This window comes from Thalassophryne amazonica, chromosome 3 (assembly GCF_902500255.1).
Source record: "Thalassophryne amazonica chromosome 3, fThaAma1.1, whole genome shotgun sequence".
In the NCBI taxonomy this organism is placed as follows: domain Eukaryota; kingdom Metazoa; phylum Chordata; class Actinopteri; order Batrachoidiformes; family Batrachoididae; genus Thalassophryne; species Thalassophryne amazonica.
Window position 1 is genome coordinate 147,479,192 of NC_047105.1, and position 20,327 is coordinate 147,499,518.

The window sequence follows — 20,327 nt, forward strand, 5'->3', positions numbered from 1 at the left end:
TAGAGATATTACGAGGACTGTTTTCTTCCACCTGTGAAATATAGTGAAGATTCGTCCCATCCTGTCTATGGCTGATGCTGAGACCCTGATCTATGCGTTTATCTCTTCTATTTTCTGGTTTACTGCAGTCCAGCATTAGGGCTCTCCAATTGGTTCAAAATGATGCAGCCAGACTCGAACGTTTGACCATATTACACCCATTTTGGTGTCTCTTCACTGGCTTCCTGTCCCTGTGAGATCAGATTTTAAGGTTCTGCTATTAAAATATAAAATTATTCACATACTGGCCCCTCCCTACCTAGCTGACCTAATTAAACCTTACGTACCTGCCCGGGCTTTATGTTCTCAGGGTGCAGGACTACTTTGTGTCCCTAAGGTGAATAAGAAGTCTGTGGGTCACAGAGCTTTCTCTTATCGTGCCCCTGTTCTGTGGAATGATCTCCCTGCATCAATAAAACAGTCAGATTCTATGAAGACTTTCAAGTCCAGACTTAAGATGCACTTATTTTCCCTTTCATATGGCTAGCATACTGGCATAGTTAGCTCTGCGCTTTTTACTCTTTTAATTCATTTATTAGTAAACGGAGCATGTCGCAGCCTCAACTTTATCTAAATTCTGGGTCTTTTAGTGAAGTTTAGGGCTAACGGCCAGCGATCACTTTAGTATTTCTTCTGTTTTTCTTGTTGTTTAATGCTGACAAATTATACTGTATTTGTTGTCTTTCTGATGCCTGATTCTGTTTTTTTTCTCTCCGTTTGAGGTGCAGCTCCATCCAGAGATGAGTGTGGTGTCTGTTTCTGTAACCCTCCTGTCCTGTGCACCGACAACATTTCCTGTATATTCATTTTGTGAATTGTTTTGTAATTTATGTCTGTATCATGGTCCAAGCAGAGGGTCACCCCTTTCAGTCTGGTCTGCTTGAGGTTTCTTCCTCAAATCATCAGAGGGAGTTTTTCCTTACCACTGCTGCTCTGGGGGTTGGTAAGGTTAGACCTTACTTGTGTGAAGCACCTTGAGGCAACTTTGTTGTGATTTGGTGCTATATAAATGAAAATAAACTGAAATTGAAATTGACTGATTTACTAAAGTCACAAATGTTGATCTTAATTTCACAAGTGATGATGATGTCAGTTTTTTTTTTTTTTGGTGCTGCTAATCATAAACTTTGTTCTCTTTCTTAGTTTGTGGTCATTTTAGAGAGTGTCTTAGCCAAACTCTCCAGATATGATGAAGGGACGCTCTTCTCCTCCTTCCTATCTTTCACAGTAAGTAACACACAAGCATGCATTCTTTTTATTCCAAACCCTGAACAGCAAACATTAGGTGATGTGCAGCAGGAAAATGAGCAAAGGCAGTTTCAGACAAACACAGGATGAGGGTTAGACTGGGTCTCGATAGGACCACTGAAACTGGAAACACCATGATACGATGCGCTTGTAATGCATCAGTGCATCAATCAGTATCTTGATTATGTTTGTATAAAAGTGCCCTTATAAAACAATGTTTTATGCCTTGAAGTATCTCAAAATACACCTAAAAAGCAATTAATTTTTCAGAATTGGCCCAGGTGGGAGGTGCTGGAAAACCTTGAAAGTGGACCTTGAACATGTTTGACCTGGTGCAATACTCTTCAAGTCAGGTCTCCACAGCTTTACTTTTTCAAACATTCTTCAGCTGCTCTGCTTGTAACAGCGTCTCTGTGACACCACACACTGCACATTATGATCTAATACCATAAATAGCGGTTGGTTGTAGAAATCTTGAACATGCTTGAAGTGCTGTGTTGTGTTCTGATCTCATCAAGTCACACACTCATAACACAGGTGCTGTGTGCACACTGCAGTAGGACTTTGTAGCAAAACCCACATTCTAATCTCGTGGTGTAGTGGTCTGCCCCCCACTGTTTGGCACATATGTAAACTGTTAAAGTGGACCTGCTTTGAAATAAATGTGGTCAGATCTCAGAAAGAAATAGGTGATATGTATTTATAAGACCCTTATGAAAGTAAATCTGCAAGCCCCAAATTTGTAATTCAGTGGAGAAATCTTTGTTTAAAAATGACAAATTTGCAGCTAAAATTTGGCCCTCTGTGAAAACTGTTTGTACATCCGCGACATTGCCGTGACGTAAGAGAGAAGACAGAGCGCTAGCGCCTTCAGTCCAATCCCGTGCGTTGAGTGAATGCAATACTACCTATTTCTCAATTCGAATGCTTGAAAATCACCGCTGAATTGTCGGACAATGAGATCGATCTCGACATGGAAGTCAACGTGGAGGATCCTGATGATCTTAGCAGTAGCTCAGATAGCTCATATAGTGATCAAGATGATGGTGATATCGGAGAATTTGATGAGGAAAATGACGGCGGAGATCAAGGTGGAGAAGCAGCGAGGCTGGTGGACACACAGCTAAGACCCTACCAGCACGAACCTGAGCCGCGAGGGGGGAAAGCCACTGATCCAGGCGCTGAAGTGTGGGGTGAACCGACTGGCCAAAACATGGATCTTAGCAGACTTGACCCACAAAATTTAAGAAACTGGCATGGTTTTGAATGATTGTACGTTCTACTGTTTTGTTTTGTTTTTTTAAAACGTGTTTCATACAGTAACTTATTAGGGGTCTGGACTGGGATAAGGTCTTCTCTCATACGTCACGGCAATGTCCCAGATGTGATGACAGTTTTGCGGAGGGCCAAATTTTAGCTGTAAATTTGTCATTTTTAAATGAAGATTTCTCTGTTGAATGACAGATCTGGACTTGCGGATTTACTTTACTACATTCAGAAGGATCTTATGGGTAAATATGTCATTTTTTGGTCCAAAGATCTGACTGCATTTATTTCAAAGCAGGTCTACTTTAACTTTGATGCATTCACTGTAAAATCAGTGTGAGTGGAGGTTAGAGGTGCGTGTGTACTTTGTGTAGTCGCAAACGCAGTCTGTAAAAAACAGGCTCATGCTCCATTGGCTCAGCATGCTTCTAATTATTAAGCCATCTATTTATGTTCTTACCAATGAGTAGCTAATAAAAAAGAATGCTTAATAATTTGTGAGGAAAAAATGTAAAGACAATAAAAATAGGATTTGTAGAGTATTTTTTATCACTAATGAATAGTGTCTGATTTTTACATTTGTAAATAATGAACTATTAATGATCAACTTTTCTTGAATGTTTTATAGAGAATTAAAAAATCATTTATAAATGTTTTATAAAGACATTACATATTTTGTTCTTAATAATTATGAAGCCACCTATTTATGTTCTTACCAATGAGTAGCTAATAAAAAAGAATGCTTTGTAAATGTTTTACAAGTAGTTACTTAAGCATTTACTTACACTTTATGAATGCTTTACTAATGCTTTATAGTGTGTAGTTAATATAAACCAAACTAACCAAACTAACAAAACACAATAACTACACTGAGCACACAGTACACAAAAATCCAAATCCTGACACCTGCAGCTTCCAGTGGGTGGTGCTGCTGCACATATTTTAATTTATTAAAGTTTTAATATAAAGTTATAGATTGATATAAAATTGTAATCATATATTACAGTACTTTGTGACCAGAAGACTTTGAAAAACCCATTTCTAACACCCAAACAGTTAATCCAGATGAATAATAAAAATGTATATTCAGTAAAGATTTGAAGAACTTCTAAAATCACATTTCAGATTTTTAACCAAATTCTATCTTTTACACATTGTTCGAGACAAGCATCTGTCTCATTCATTCACTTCATTCAGGAAGCTGAGATTGTTGCAACACATGGCTATTATGCTATATTGAACTACTCCACCTTAAAGTGGAATTTCTGAAGGTTTGGTGGAATGACCTGGACATGTGCGAGGCCCTAAACCTCAGAGTTAAACAGTTTGGCTGTTTTCTCAGCACCACAACACCTCTGCTGATTTCTCACTGTGTCACCAGTGTGACAGTTCTGGGATTGAAGTTGAATTTATGGCAGTGAGTCAGGCTGTTAACTTTGGTTCAGAAACTGCTTGACCAGCTCACAGTTTGTCTTCTTTTTGTCAAGGTGAAAGCTGCCTCAAAGTATGTGGACGTACCTGTAAGTATGACGTCTTTACATTTTCAGTATACATACTGCACACTGTGGAACAAACTTCACCTGAATGCCCCTTAAGGCCCCATCACACTTAGCATGAATCAGCAGGAATCAGGCCAAACCAGCCCGATGAGCAAAAAAGCCAAAATTCGGGACACAGTCGGAAGGGACAAATATTTGTCCAGCCACATACGAATGCTGTCCAAATACCCAGAATGTGTGTCAAAGCTGCCTCAAATGAATTGCACACATTTGTATTACAGCAGCTCCCAACATCAGGTCGACTGTGACCGGAGCACAGCACAGATACCCAGAGTGGAATCGGATGCGGCCACAACACAGCATGAAACCCCACAATCCAGGCAGAATGCTGCAGGAATATGGAGAATGCACCTGTACGTGTGTGGCCTGATCGCCACCTGAGGTCTGGGTGCAAAGCAAGCAAGGGAAGGGGCGTGGCAGCTGTGCATTCTGCCATCACACAGCTGTCTGTGCATGCGAGACAGCTGTGCCTCATCTGTCTCAGACTCTATTGGGAATATCGTCCTGCTGTCCGACACTGCTTTGCAGGGCTTTGCAGGGCTTCACAGGGCTTTGTGGGGCTTCACGGGGCTTCACTGGGCTTCGTGGGGCTTCACTGGGCTTCGTGGGGCTTCACGGGGCTTCGTGGGGCTTCACTGGGCTTTGTGGAGCTTCACAGGGCTTCGTGGGGCTTCACTGGGCTTCGTGGGGCTTTGCGGGGCTTTGCGGGGCTTCGTAAGTTCCAAGAGTTCAACATGACGGTCATGAAACATCTGATTGCCATCATCACCTTTGTGTTTCTTGATTCTTTCATTTGTCCAAAAACACTCATTACGCCAGTAAGCGGAGACATTGCTAACAGCTAGCAGTGCTAACTGCATCAAAGATCCCAATCTTGACATCACTTCCTCTCCAAGCCCCTGTGGTCACACTCTTACAGAAGTGGACAGACTTGCATGGCTTTCTCATAGACACGTAAAAATAATATGAGCCTGAATGAAATTAAAATAGAATGAATAAATCATCCCCCCCCCCCACACACACACACACACACACATCTGTTGCCTGTGTGTTTGCTGGGGGAGTGGGGGGGTAAGGTTAGACCTTGTGTCTCTGTAATCTTGATCTCTTTATGTTGGCGGTTCTTCAGTTGATTCCAATTTTATTTTCTTCTTTTTTTTATGTTGTTAGCTTGTTTTAATGTTCAGACTTGTTTTCACGGAGAGCCTTTACATTAAGACTGACGGGGTCAAAGGTTACAGAGGCCCCTCAGTGTCAAAGGCAGACGTGATGCCGAGTTTCAGGTGGTTCTTTTGCCTGGTTTTGTTTTCCATCACTTTGTACTGGTTCAGGTTCTGGACACTGATTATCAGGTGGAACTGACAGAAGAAACAAAGCTCACTCTGGACCTGAACAAAACACTGCTCTGGAAATAAAACGTGCACGTGTCTGACCAGAGGGACGTCACTGGTCTTACAGAAGCCGGGCATGGACGTGGCTGATGGGTACGTGACCTTTGTTCGACATTCCCAGGACATGCTGCGGGAGAAGATCAATGAGGAGGTCTACGTGGAGAGATTATTTGATGTAAGTCTAACACACACACACACACACACACAAATCTACATTTCTCTGCTCAAAGTGTAAATCAGAGAGTGTTTTGTGCGTCCTCACAGCAGTGAGTTGTCTTGTGTGTGAGGTCCACAGCTGGTCAGACGTCCCGCCTCACACGCTCAGTGCCCCTCAGTGTTTATTACACACAAGTAAATCATGGGTCCCATCCTGCATTTCTGCACACTCTGAATTCACCTGAACTGTCCCACAGTGTCCCACAGCGAGGGGGCAGGAGACCTCCATGGTCCATATCAGCTCCACCGTGGAAGACATCACCTCCTGAACTGTGCTGCTGTTATCTGGTTCATCCAGTTCTTACATTCCATGAATCGTCTTGGTTGTTCTTCTCTGATCCCTTTCTAGCATGTCCATGTCTTTCTGCCTCCCAGGTGATCGTACCTGAACAGTGTAGTCAGGACAAGGGCGCGCAGGCTGCTCCTACAGCCGACACGTTACGCTCACGGATGTCTGCTCCATGGTCCTCTTTATAAGTCCAAGTCTTCTGATGGCCTTTTTAGTCCTTCTGTGCGCTGCTTCGATGATTTCAATTAATTTTGTACCTCTACCCCTGGCTTAGTGGTTAATATTGTTGTCTCACAGCAAGAAGGTTGTAGGGTCACTTTCCACTGTTGTGGAGACGTTGGACAGAGTCCTTGGTTACCAGATGTATGTCTCAGTATTCAGCTGTTCAGAACAGATTTTTTTAAAGGTGTTTAAAAACTGCAGCAGAGGTCAGAGTCCAAAAACATTAGAAATCTGTCACTGTCATCACTTTGGAAAGTCGGTTCAGTTCAGTTCTTTCAAATTAGTTCAATTTCTTTGATACAATAAAAAAAAAAAAACTCAACAAAATCACCTTTACTTTTTTCCACTGGCATGTTTGATATAACTCAGTTTTCCTTTTCCTTTTTAAGTTTACTACTTAAATATTTACTTTTATTTCCAGACTCTTTCTTATGGCATTTTTTAAAACAGTGCACGCCTTTACAAAAAGCACATGTTCTACATATAGTGCACTGAACACATCAGTCGCCTTTCTTACTAACATTAACTAGTTCTTGCAACAACAGAATATACTTATCCTTCTAAGCACATACTAATGGTTGTCAGTAATACAGTTGTATGTAAAAGTTTGAGCACCTCTTATCATTTTCATGATTTTCCTTTTGTAAATTGTTGTTTAGATCAGCAATTTCAGTTAAATATATCATATAGCAGACAAACACAGTGATATTTGAGAAGTGAAATGAACTTTATAGGATTTACAGAAAGTGTGCAATAATTCTTTAAACAAAATGAGGCAGGTGCATAAATTTGGGCACCCCAACAGAAAAAATACATCAATATTTAATAGATCCTCCTTTTGCATAAAGAATAGCCTCTAAATGCTTCCTATAGCTTCCAATGAGAGTCTGGATTCTGGTTGAGGTATTTTGGACCATTCTTCTTTACAAAACATCTCAGGTTTGTTGGTTTCCGAGCATGGACAGTCCGCTTAAAATCACACCACAGATTTTCAATAATATTCAGGTCTGGGGACTGAGATGGCCATTCCAGAATGTTGTACGTGTTCCTCTGCATGAATGCCTTAGTAGATTTTGATCAGTGTTTAGGGTCATTGTCTTGTTGAAAGATCCAGCCCCGGCACAACTTCAACTTTGTCACTGATTCATCAACATTCTCAAGAATCTGCTGATATTGACTGGAATCCATGTGACCCTCAACTTTAACAAGATTCCCAGTACCTGCACTGGCCACACAGCCACACAGCATGATTGAACCACCTCCAAATTTTACTGTAGGTTGCAAGTGTTTTTCTTGGAATGCTCTGTTCTTTTTCAGCCATGCATACCACCCCTTGTTATGTTCAAATAACTCAATTTTAGTTTCATCAGTCCACAGCACCTTATTCCAAAATGAAGCTGGCTTGAACGATGCACAGAGACACTATCTGCAGCAAGATCATGTTGTAGGTCTTTGGAGCAGGTCTGTGGGTTGACTATGACTCTTCTTACCATCCTTCGCTTCAGCATATCTGAGATTTTTCTTGGCTTGCCACTTCGGGCCTTAACTAGTACTGTGCCTGCGGTCTTCCATTTCCTCACTATGTTCCTCACAGTGGAAACTGACAGCTGAAATCTCTGAGATAGCTTTTTGTATCCTTCCCGTAAACTATGATGTTGAACAATCTTTGTTTTCAGGTAATTTGAGAGTTGTTTAGAGGCTCCCATGTTGCCACTCATTAGAAGAGATGCAAAGAGGGGAAACATTTGTAAATGGCCACCTTAAATACCCTTTCTCATGATTGAATTCACCTGTGTAAGGAGGTCAAGGGTCAGTGAGCTTACTAAACAAATTTTGTGTTCCAATAATTAGTACTAAATGTATTCAAATCAAAAAAATGACAAGGGTGCCCAAATTTATGCACCTGCCCAATTTTGTTTAAATAATTATTGCACACTTTCTGTAAATACTACAGACTTCATTTCACTTCTCAAATATCACTGTGTTTGTCTGCTACAGTAGTGTTCAGAAAAATTGTAGTGCTATGTGACTAAAAAGATTAATCCAGGTTTTGAGTATATTTCTTATTGTTACATGGGAAACCAGGTACCAGTAGATTCAGTAGATTCTCACAAATCCAACAAGACCAAGCATTCATGATATGCACACTCTTAAGGCTATGAAATTGGGTTATTAGTAAAAAAAAAAAAGTAGAAAAGGGGGTGTTCACAATAATAGTAGCATCTGCTGTTGACGCTACAAACTCAAAACTATTATGTTCAAACTGCTTATTTAGCAATCCTGTGAATCACTAAACTAGTATTTAGTTGTATAACCACAGTTTTTCATGATTTCTTCACATCTGTGAGGCATTAATTTTGTTGGTTTGGAACCAAGATTTTGCTGGTTTACTAGTGTGCTTGGGGTCATTGTCTTGTTGAAACACCCATTTCAAGGGCATGTCCTCTTCAGCATAAGGCAACATGACCTCTTCAACTATTTTGACATATCCAAACTGATTCATGACACCTGGTATGCGATATATAGGCCCAACACCACAGTAGGAGAAACATGCCCATATCATGATGCTTGCACCACCATGCTTCACTGTCTTCACTGTGAACTGTGGCTTGAATTCAGAGTTTGGGGTCGTCTCATAAACTGTCTGCGGCCCTTGGACCCAAAAAGAACAATTTTACTCTCATCAGTCCACAAAATATTCCTCCATTTCTCTTTAGGCCAGTTGATGTGTTCTTTGGCAAATTATAACCTCTTCTGCACATGTCTTTTATTTAACAGAGGGACTTTGCGGGGGATTCTTGCAAATAATACTTTTTTTTAGGGCCCTGTCCCACTGGGGAGAGGATTAATTGCGTACGAATTGAGTACACAAATTGCAGGGGTTCGTTGCCGTCCGCAACAAAAATGGCCAAAAATGACAAATGTCCCAGTATGAATTACGGATATATTAATAATATATAGCGACTATATGATGAACAATCACGGTTATATAACGCATGTAGTGAGGAAACTGATCCACCACATTGCGATTATCACAGCAGTATTACGGGTGTATTATGAATGCATCGCACACGTGTTGCGCGTGCACGCCATCTGCATTGCGGTCATAAAAGAAGTGCACTCGGGCCATCGGCATCACCATTCATACCATCTGCGGATGATCACGGGCGTGTTCGGATGACGGCCTACTCATACAGGCATGTTACATGGATATTGCGGATGTTTGGCGAATATGGGCCAATTTTGTGTGCAATCCATACGCAAATCCTCCGAAACGCCAGTGGGACAGGGCCCTTACAAATAGCCCAGTTGGTCTTGTTGGATTTGTGGGAATCTACTGAATCTCCTGGTACCTTGTTTCCCATGTAACAATAAGAAATATACTCAAAACCTGGATTAATCTTTTTAGTCACATAGCACTACTATTATTCTGAACACTACTGTATATATATATATATATATATATATATATATATATATATATATATATATATATATATATATATATATATGTATATATATATATGTATGTGTGTGTGTGTGTGTGTGTGTGTGTGTACACAATTTAACGTAAATATGCCAGATTTTGCACAATGCTAGTTTCCATCCATAGTCTCCAGACATAAAATAGGTCAAACACTAAAATCACCAAAAAAAAAAAAAAAACCTTTGCTGCTCGCAATTTGTGGGTTTTTTGCCTCATAAATATGAGGCATTTATTTGGCATGAATATTGTATATTCCCTTGACCGTCAGTCTCTCTTCATGGTGGTTGTTCCTCGTGGAAGTCTCATTTGTGCCACCAGAGGGGAAAATACTTTGGACCACGTATACAAAGTCACTCCCCTCCCCCATCTCGCTGGATCTGACCATCTCTACCTGTCCCTCACTCCCACCTACACCCCACTGCTGAGGCGAACAAAGCCACAACGAAAGACAGTCCAAACCTGGCCTGAGGGAGTGCTCTCTCAGCGACAGGACTGCTTCTCACAGACTGTATGGGATTTATTTTCCAGCCACAACCTGCAGCAGTACACTGACACCGTACTCTCCTACATTAAGAACTGTGTTGACACTGTCACCATCAACAAAAAGGTCAGGGTTTTTCCAAACCAGAAGCCCTGGATGAACAGTGCAGTCCAGTCCCTATTAAAAAGCCGCAACACCGCCTTTAAATCAGGGGACAGGGCCCTGTACAGCGCGGCCAGGTGCAATCTGAAAAGAGGCATCAGAGAGGCCAAGGCTGCCTACAAGAAAAAGATAGAGGACCACTTCGCTGTAAATGACCCCAGAAGAATGTGGAAGGGAATAAATCATATAACCAACTACAGAAGCGGCAACCCAGGAAATGCTAGGTCTGACCCCTCGCTGGCAGAGGAGCTGAACCACTTCTTTGCCTGCTTTGAAGCAGACAGACCAGCAGCAACTCCACACCCACCACCCTCCAGCACTAGCACGCTAACACTTCAGGAACATGAAGTGAGATGTGTGCTGAAGGCGGTGAACCCCAGGAAGGCGGCCGGCCCCGATGGTGTACCTGGAAAGGTACTGAAAGTGTGTGCTGACCAACTGGCTGGAGTTTTCACCTGCATCTTTAACCTGTCCCTGTCGCAGGCCACCATTCCACTCTGCGTCAAATCCTCCACCATCATTCCAGTCCCAAAGAAGTCAGCAGTGGAGAGCATAAATGACTACAGGCCTGTTGCACTTACATCTGTGGTCATGAAGCGCTTTGAAAGACTGGTCTCTCAGGACATCAGAGCCTGTCTGCCTCCCACTCTGGACCCCCACCAGTTTGCCTACAGAGCAAATCGCTCCACAGAGGACGGTATCAGCACAGCTCTCCACACTGCGCTGAGCCACCTGGAGCACCAGGGGAGCTATCTGAGGATGCTCTTCCTGGACTTCAGCTCAGCCTTCAACCACATCATCCCGGAGATCCTGGTCCAGAAACTGACGCATCTGGGCATCTCCACCCCCATCTGCCAGTGGGTCAAGGACTTCCTCACAAACCGCCCACAGTCTGTGAAGCCTGACCCCACCTTTCCTCCGCCATCACACTCAGCACCGGTTCCCCTCAAGGCTGTGTACTGAGCCCCCTCCTGTTCACCCTTTACATGCATGACTGCTTTCCAATCCATCTCACAAACACTATCATAAAGTTTGCAGATGATACCACCATGATTGGGCTCATCTCGGGGAGGGGGGGGGGGGGGGCAGGAATGAGACAAGGTAAATCGACTGACAGTGTGGTGTTCAGCTAACAACCTGCCATTGAACACCACAAAGACAAAAGAAATAATCCTGGAGTTCAGGAAAAACAGGGCTGACCCAGCCCCGCTCTACACCCAAGGGGACTGTGTGGAAAGGGTCAGCTCCATCAGGTTCCTGGGAATGCAGCTCCCTGACAGCCTCTCCTGGACTGCCAACACCACAGTGGTGGTGAAGAAAGCCCCGCAGCGACTCCACTTCCTGAGGGTGCTCAGAAGAAACAATCTGGAGGAGAAGCTGCCGGTGTTGTTCTACAGAGCCACCATCTACAGTATCCTGACGTACTGCATCACAGCGTGGTACGTGGGGTGCTCAGCAGCAGACAGGAGAGCGCTGCAGAGGGTGATCAAAATGGCTCAGGGGATCACTGGCTGCTCTCTGCCCAGCCTGGAAGACATTGCCAGCTCTCGCTACCTCAGCAGAGCTGCCAGCATCAGCAAAGACACATCCCACCCCAGCAACCACCTGTTTGACCTACTACCCTCCGACCGACGGTATAGGTCAATCAAAGCTAGGACAAACAGACTCAGGGATAGCTTTCTCTCCAGAGCGATCACTGCTCTGAACAACAAATCACTCTAATCTTCACCTTCAAGTTTCTTGTGCAATCTTCTGTTTGGCTAAAAATTACTCGCACCACGGAAAGCACCTTTTTGGAGTTGCACCCAAATCTCATAATGCAAATTACAATGAAATAAAGGTGATTCTGATTCTGATTATTTTTGGTAAGATACGGTCACTCACAAGGGAAGGGCACACAAACATTTCTGCTGCTTTGAAGGTCCCAGTGAGCACAGTGGCCTCAATCATCTCTAAATGGAAGAAGTTCAGATCCACCAAGACTCTTCGTAGAGCTGAACGCCCGTCTAAACTGAGCAATCAGGGAGAAGGGCCTTAGTCAGGGAGGTGACCAAGAACCTGATGATCAGTATTCCTCTGTGGAGAGAGGAGAACCTTCCAGAAGGACAACCAGCTCTGCAGCAATCCACCAATCAGGCCTGTATGGTAGAGTGGTCAGACAGAAGCCACTCCTTAGTAAAAGGGACCTGAAGGACTCTCAGACCAGGAAAAGCAAAATTCTCTGGTCTGATGAGACAAAGATTGAACTCTTTAGCGTAATGTTTGGAGAAAACCAGGCACCATCCCTACAGTGAAGCATAGTGGTGGCAACATCATGATGTGGGGATGTTTTTCAGCAGCAGGAAGTGGGAGACTAGTCAGGATTGAGGGAAAGATGAATGCAGCAATGTACAGAGACATCCTGGATGAAAACCTGCTCCAGAGCGCTCTTGACCTCAGACTGGGGTGATGGTTCATCTTTCAGTAGGATAATGATCCTAAGCACACAGCCAAGATATCAAAGGAGTGGCATCAGGACAACTCGGTGAATGTCCTTGAGTGGCCCAGCCAGAGCCCAGACCTGAATCTGATTGAACATCTCTGGAGAGACCTGAAAATGTCTGTGCACCGACGCCCCCCATCCAACCTGATGGAGCTTGAGAGGTGCTGCAAAGAGGAATGGACCAAACTGCCCAAAGATAGGTGCACCAAACTTGTGGCATCATATTCAAGAAGACTTGAGGCTGTAACTGCTGCCAAAAGGAGCATCAACAAAGGCTGTGAATACTTATGTACATGTGATTTATTAGGGCTTTTTTTAAATACAGTTCCAGAAATTTCAAAAACACTTTTTTCATGTCATTATGGGGTGTTGTCAGTAGAATTTTGAGGGAAAGGTGATTCCAGAAAGGGCCAAGAGGGTGTAGGTGAATACTTTCTGGACTGTAGAATGGTCTTTTGGCTGCTTTGTTTTTAACTGGAAGATCACACTCTTGAATAACAATATGGAATATATATATATATATATATATATATATATATATATATATATATATATATATATATATATATAGTATATATTATTTTATTTGGACGAAATCTTATTATTTTTGTCTGTCTGACTGTTAGAAATATTATGTCAAAACTACTGCACAGATTTTGACAACATTTTCACCACAGATAGATATTAGACCAAGGAAGACTAAATTTTAGAAGTGATCTGGATCTGAATTCTGGATCAAGTTTCATTTCATATAGGCTTTGAAGGATTACTTCAAAACTACTTCATGGATTCTCACCAAATTTGCACCACAGAGAGATATTAGGGCATGAAAGACTCCACTGAATTTTTGAGGTGATCCAGATCCGGATCTGGATCAAGATTTCCCTTTATGTAGGCTTGGAAGGATTACTTCAAAACTACTTTGCGGATTCTTACCAAATTTGCATCTGGATCGGTGGATGTCAGACATCTCTGATTGTTCTTGTTAGTGGTGCTGTTTAACCCTCTGGGGCCGACGCCGTCACTTTACTAAATTATAAATAACTTTTGAATGATATGAGATAGAAACTTACTCTTTTTTTTTTTGCTGAAAAATTAACTCCGCTGATTTTAGAGCCAGCCATCTTTGTACTCCTCATAGAAGCTGTGTGATGATGTGCGCAATGTGAGTGTCCAAACGGAATTGGTTCACCGTCACATGGTTTTCCAAAATCCAATTGTAGGGCAGATTTACCTCATGTGAAAAGCCAAAGATCATTTTCAGGAGTGATATGTTACTAGTTGGCCTGTTTGAATAGCTCCCTGGGTGCTCCAATGAGTACATACTATTAGTACATACTCAGTGTGCCCTGCACCATTACGCACAGCGATCAGTGAAAGCAGGAGCAGACGGAGAGCCTCTGATGACAATCTCACATGCTCAAACAAAGAGTGTGTAACTATCAGGATTGCTCCACTAGTTTGCATGTGAATGTTACTGGATAACTCTGTTGCTTTCTCTGCGTAAAGCACTGTTTACCATATCAATGGACAACAAAATGCATAGACCATTTTGTATATATTGTTCAAAATGTGCGTTTTTATTTATTGTTTGAACCTTTTTGTTGTACAGTCTTTCACACAAGACCTCAAATTACCTTCATAAAGTGTCAAAACAGTTGTTTATTATAGTTTGCTGTGTGTTTTGAATAAATGTGTGTGGAAAATTATTTATCCTGAAAAAAGAGATATAAAACTTGATTGTGGGATGCAGATTATTGCCTCATTTCTGCTTAAAACGGCCTCATTTCTGCTGAAAAAAAGGTTTTACCTTGTCATGTGATGGTTATTAATCACATTACTCCCTTTGATTGCTTTAGGTGAAGAGACTCAGAAATGATGCATGCACAGTGATGGCAGGACGGAGCAGTTTTTAGGGGCGGACTGTTCCGTCTGCAACACTGGGGCCACCAAATGAAGCAGATGTCCTTTTCTCCACCTCTGTGAGGACTGTGTCACCTTCACATTTTGTCGAGTTGCTCTTTTTCATGTTTTTTTTTTTTCATTTCTGTGTTCCCTGCTGCATAGCAGAACAGATCCTTCTGGAGAGACACAGAGGTTTTATATGCAAATGATCTTTTGAGGGTGTGTCTACATCATTCATGCTCCCCTCCACAGCATGTCTTTTTCCTGGTTCTCTCCCTCAGCCCCAACCAGTCCCAGCAGAAGACTGCCCCTCCCTGAGCCTGGTTCTGCTGGAGGTGTCTTCCTGTTAAAAGGGAGTTTTTCCTTCACACTGTTGCCAAGTGCTTGCTCACAGGGGGTCGTTTTGACTGTTCGGGTTTTTACGTAATTATTGTATGGCCTTGCCTTACAATATAAAGCGCCTTGGGGCAACTGTTTGTTGTGATTTGGCGCTATATAAATAAAATTGATTGAATTGATTGATTGATTCATGAAAAAATGTGGGTGTTGAAAAGCAGGCTCATGTACGTGTGTACACTTTCACATCCACAGACATTTGTCAAGGAGAAGCCTCCAAACTCACAGTTTATAACCACGACACAAAGCACATTTCTGCTTTTGTGTGTACACACAGATTTAGTTGTGATTCTACACAATGGTGTGTGTGTGTGTGTGTGTGTGTGTGTGTGTGTGTGCTTAACATGTATTTTCAGTTGAATATATATTTAAAATTCCTGTTTTGCATGAATTAATGAGATTACAGTCTTTAATCTCTGACTGAACATGATGCATTTGAAATCACCTGAAGAGATCTTTATCTTTCAAATCTCATCAACAAATTTCACACATTTCTGACAAGTCTGAAGATGAAACCAAAGTTTGTTCATCAACAAAAGTTAGAAATAAAAGGGACGTTGTCGAGAACAAAACAGACAGGTTGCTAAGTTGCATCCAAAGCGTATGTAGACCACACAGACTGCTGGCAGATGACCATAAAAGGCGCTGCAGGCTGCCCGATCTCCAAATGTCTGGATGGCAAACACAGACCAGAGTGCTGTGTTCCTCACGTGCACGTGTGCGTGAAGGGCTGCAATTATCACTCAGCCGTGTGTGTGTGTGTGTGTGTGTGTGTGTGTGTGTGTGTGTGTGTGTGTGTGTGTGTGTGTGTGTGTGTGTGTGTGTGTGTGTGTGTGTGTGTGTGTGTGTGTGTGTGTGTGTGTATATGCATGCATAATGCTGCATTGCCACTAAGCATGTAAGGGGCGCACGTGTGTGTGCCAGTGGACAGCTTCACTCAAAGTTTGCTGGCAGTGGGCCATGCAGTCCCTCAGACGGATCACCTTTCCAGGGAATTTTCTTTTTTCTTGTTTGCTCACTTCAGGAGCACAAACAAACTGTTGACACTGCAATAGTTGGATTATCACATGGAATTCATTTTTTTCTTTTGGGTGAGAGGATTTTAACCACAGGCTGCGGTTTCAGCTCCATGTTCACATCGGTGCTGTGAAACACTCCTGGACTGCTATTGGAGGAGAGATTCATATTTATTAATGCTGTCACAGCCTGGCACAACAGTTCCATGTCATATCTTCTACAGGTTTAGGTGAACATTTATTAAATCCGTTCAGCTCCGAGCCTGACGCATGCAGTGACGCGTTACTGTGCACCATGGAGAGGCGCAGCTGCCCGTGTTATGTACATTATTTATGTCGCTCATGGGAAGAAATGGACAAATATCTGTACTGTAAGGTCTATTGTGGATATAAGTAGCGCAGAGTAGCACACGGTGCTTTTGGTTTGATAGCTGCTGTTCATATTCACTGTACATGATAATAATTCATAATTATTTTCGTGATGAAATGTGCCACATACATTTCAACAGTTCCTCTACACTCCGGGGGAAGGACCTTATTATATGTGGCACGTGTAGGTCATACCAGCAGGCTTTGCGGTGCAAGATCTATCTTGAGGTTCCCTCATATGCACTCAAATCATTTCAGATCCTGTTTTTCCGCCATCAGAATATGTAAATTGCAGTTAGATGGTCCTCAGACTGCACATGGATCACTGTCAGATAGGTGTCCCATCTCGACAGCGCCTGGAGAGTTTTGAACATGTTCATCACACTTGGGGCCGCCGGCTGATTTTGATCAACTGTGTCAACTTCCGCAGATGGCTCTCAGAATATTTTTGAACTGAAATCTGACACTTTTCATATGTGTGCAAATTAATAATTCAGACGTCATTCTGCATGATTCCTGCTATGTGTGACGCGGGTATTAGAGATAGGGTGAAAAGTTCGGTCATCCATGAGGATCTCGGAGTAGAGCCGCTCCTCCTTCATGTTGAAAGGAGCCAGCTGAGGTGGTTCAGGCATCTGGTAAGGATGCCCCCGGGCACCTTCGTAGGGAGGTGTTCCAGGCATGTCTATCTGGGAGGAGACCCCGGGGAAGACCCAGTATTAGGTGGAGAGATTATATCTCCACACTGGCCTGGGAACGCCTTGGGATCCCACAGTCAGAGGTGGTCAATGAGGACTGGGAAAGGGAAGCCTGGGGTCTCCTGCTAGAGCTGTTGCCCCTGAGACCCAATCCCAGATAAGCGCTTGAAGATGAGTGAGTGATATTTATTAATTACACATTATATCAGCTGTACACAGATGAAAAGTGTAAATAATCAGACTGTATGTGTCCTGGACAGAGTCTGCGTAACATCATCTGTTGGTTTTCTATAGAGAGCCGGTGTAACAGTATATGTTCTCCCCCGGATATCTTCCCGCCCGGGGGAGAAGAAATCCAGCCCCCCACCAACCAATCACAGGCTAGGAGAGAGAGGCCAGTATCTGGCCTAATTCAGGGCCGGTTGTCGGGCTAGCCCCGAGCCACGTTTAACCGCAGCTCGGCAACCACCTGAAATACTGCAACATTTTTTATGATGATTTATTTGTCTGAATAATAGCAGCTGGAATGAAGCTCTTCCTGTAGCACTTTGTTCTACACTTCGGGACTGTAAGCCTCCGTCCAGAGGGGAGAAGCTGGAATCCCCCATGTAGAGGGTGTGAGTGGTGGTTTATGGTCGACTCAATCAATCAATCAACTTTTTTCTTATATAGCGCCAAATCACAACAAACAGTTGCCCCAAGGCGCTCCACATTGCAAGGCAAGGCCATACAATAATTATGAAAAACCCCAACGGTCAAAACGACCCCCTATGAGCAAGCACTTGGCCACAGTGGGAAGGAAAAACTCCCTTTTAACAGGAAGAAACCTCCAGCAGAACCAGGCTCAGGGAGGGGCAGTCTTCTGCTGAGACTGGTTGGGGCTGAGGGAAAGAACCAGGAAAAAGAGATCGATCACTAATGATTAAATGCAGAGTGATGCATACGGAGCAAAAAGAGAAAGAAACAGTGCATCATGGGAACCCCCCCACAGTCTACGTCTAAAGCAACATAACCAAGGGATGGTCCAGGGTCACCCGATCCAGCCCTAACTATAAGCCTTAGCGAAAAGGAAAGTTTTAAGCCTAATCTTAAAAGTAGAGAGGGTATCTGTCTCCTTAATCTGAATTGGGAGCTGGTTCCACAGGAGAGGAGCCTGAAAGCTGAAGGCTCTGCCTCCCATTCTACTCTTACAAACCCTAGGAACCACAAGTAAGCCCGCAGTCTGAGAGCGAAGCGCTCTAATGGGGTAATATGGTACTACGAGGTCCCTAAGATAAGATGGGACCTGATTATTCAAAACCTTATAAGTAAGAAGAAGAATTTTAAATTCTATTCTAGCATTAACGGGAAGCCAATGAAGGGAGGCCAACACGGGTGAGATATGCTCTCTCCTGCTAGTCCCCGTCAGTACTCTAGCTGCAGCATTCTGAACCAACTGAAGGCTTTTTAGGGAACTTTTAGGACAACCTGATAATAATGAATTACAATAGTCCAGCCTAGAGGAAATAAATGCATGAATTAGTTTTTCAGCATCACTCTGAGACAAGACCTTTCTGATTTTAGAGATATTGCGTAAATGCAAAAAGGCGGTCCTACATATTTGTTTAATATGCGCTTTGAATGACATATCCTGATCAAAAATGACTCCAAGATTTCTCACAGTATTACTAGAGGTCAGGGAAATGCCATCCAGAGTAACGATCTGGTTAGACACCATGCTTCTAAGATTTGTGGGGCCAAGTACAATAACTTCAGTTTTATCTGAGTTTAAAAGCAGGAAATTAGAGGTCATCCATGTCTTTATGTCTGTAAGACAATCCTGCAGTTTAGCTAATTGGTGTGTATCCTCTGGCTTCATGGATAGATAAAGCTGGGTATCATCTGCGTAACAATGAAAATTTAAGCAATACCGTCTAATAATACTGCCCAAGGGAAGCATGTATAAAGTGAATAAAATTGGTCCTAGCACAGAACCTTGTGGAACTCCATAATTAACTTTAGTCTGTGAAGAAGATTCCCCATTTACATGAACAAACTGTAATCTATTAGACAAATATGATTCAGACCACCGCAGCGCAATGCCTTTAATACCTATGACATGCTCTAATCTCTGTAATAAAATTTTATGGTCAACAGTATCAAAAGCAGCACTGAGGTCCAACAGAACAAGCACAGAGTGATCAGAGACACAGAAACTCAGTGATCCTCTGTAGCTGCCTGGTGCACAGAGACTCTGTGGTTCCCCAATCAGCTTTTTTTGCATTCAGCTTCACAGTTGGTCTCAAAGTTCAGGTACTTGTATGACTGCACAAGCTCCATCTTCTGATGCATGATGACTGTGACCTCAGGTGGACATGGCTTCTTTCTGAAATCCACAATCATATCTTTAGTCTTTGAGATGTTCAGCTGAAGGTGGGACTCTGAATATGAATATGGCGTGAATATGATGTTTCACCACAAGACAGATTATTCCAGGTGTTTGTCATAAAAAAAAAAACTTCAAACAGACACAACACCGCAACAGCAAGTGACTCCACTACAGTCAGCAGAGACGCCACCGCGGTCAGCCGCTGTCTGTCAAAGCAACCATGCACACAATTATACAGAATGTGATTAATTAAAAAGTCTTAAACTAAGAACTTAGAAAACAATTCACCCCGGTACACCTGTCATGGGGGAGGACACTCTAGAGACCAAAACTGTTTTTTGAACCAGGCTGGAAACATGTTTATTTCTGCTCTGAAGTTGGACCTTTTAAAATGGGCTTCTATGAGAATGTGCTCTGTTTTGGAGCCAGCCTCAAGTGGCCAGTCAGGGAACTGCACTTCCTGATTGAGAACAAAATCCGAGCTCAAGTGTTGCTGCTCAGAAATAACGTAAAGCAAGAAAACTAAAACGCTTTAACGATTTACAGTGAAATACTTCAGTTCTAGAGCAACTGCCTGAAAACATTTCTATGTCTTTAGTGGCGACTGAACACTGGAGCCTGAGCCTGGAGTCAGTTATCGGTTAGTAATAAGTCAGCAGTCAGTCAGTAATCGGTCGTCAGTCAGTCAGTAATTGTTTAGTAATAAGTCACAGTCAGTCAGTAATCAGTTAGT

General features: G+C 42.8%; 1 protein-coding gene across 1 annotated transcript in view; it reads left to right on the top strand.

Moving 5' to 3' along the window:
• LOC117507690 (calcium-dependent secretion activator 1-like) overlaps positions 1 to 20,327 on the top strand; it is a 547,099-nt gene that overhangs the window by 446,097 nt on the left and 80,675 nt on the right. The window contains 3 exon segments of the mRNA XM_034167504.1: positions 1,183 to 1,266; positions 4,041 to 4,073; positions 5,571 to 5,678. Coding sequence (XP_034023395.1) covers positions 1,183 to 1,266; positions 4,041 to 4,073; positions 5,571 to 5,678 — 225 coding nt within the window.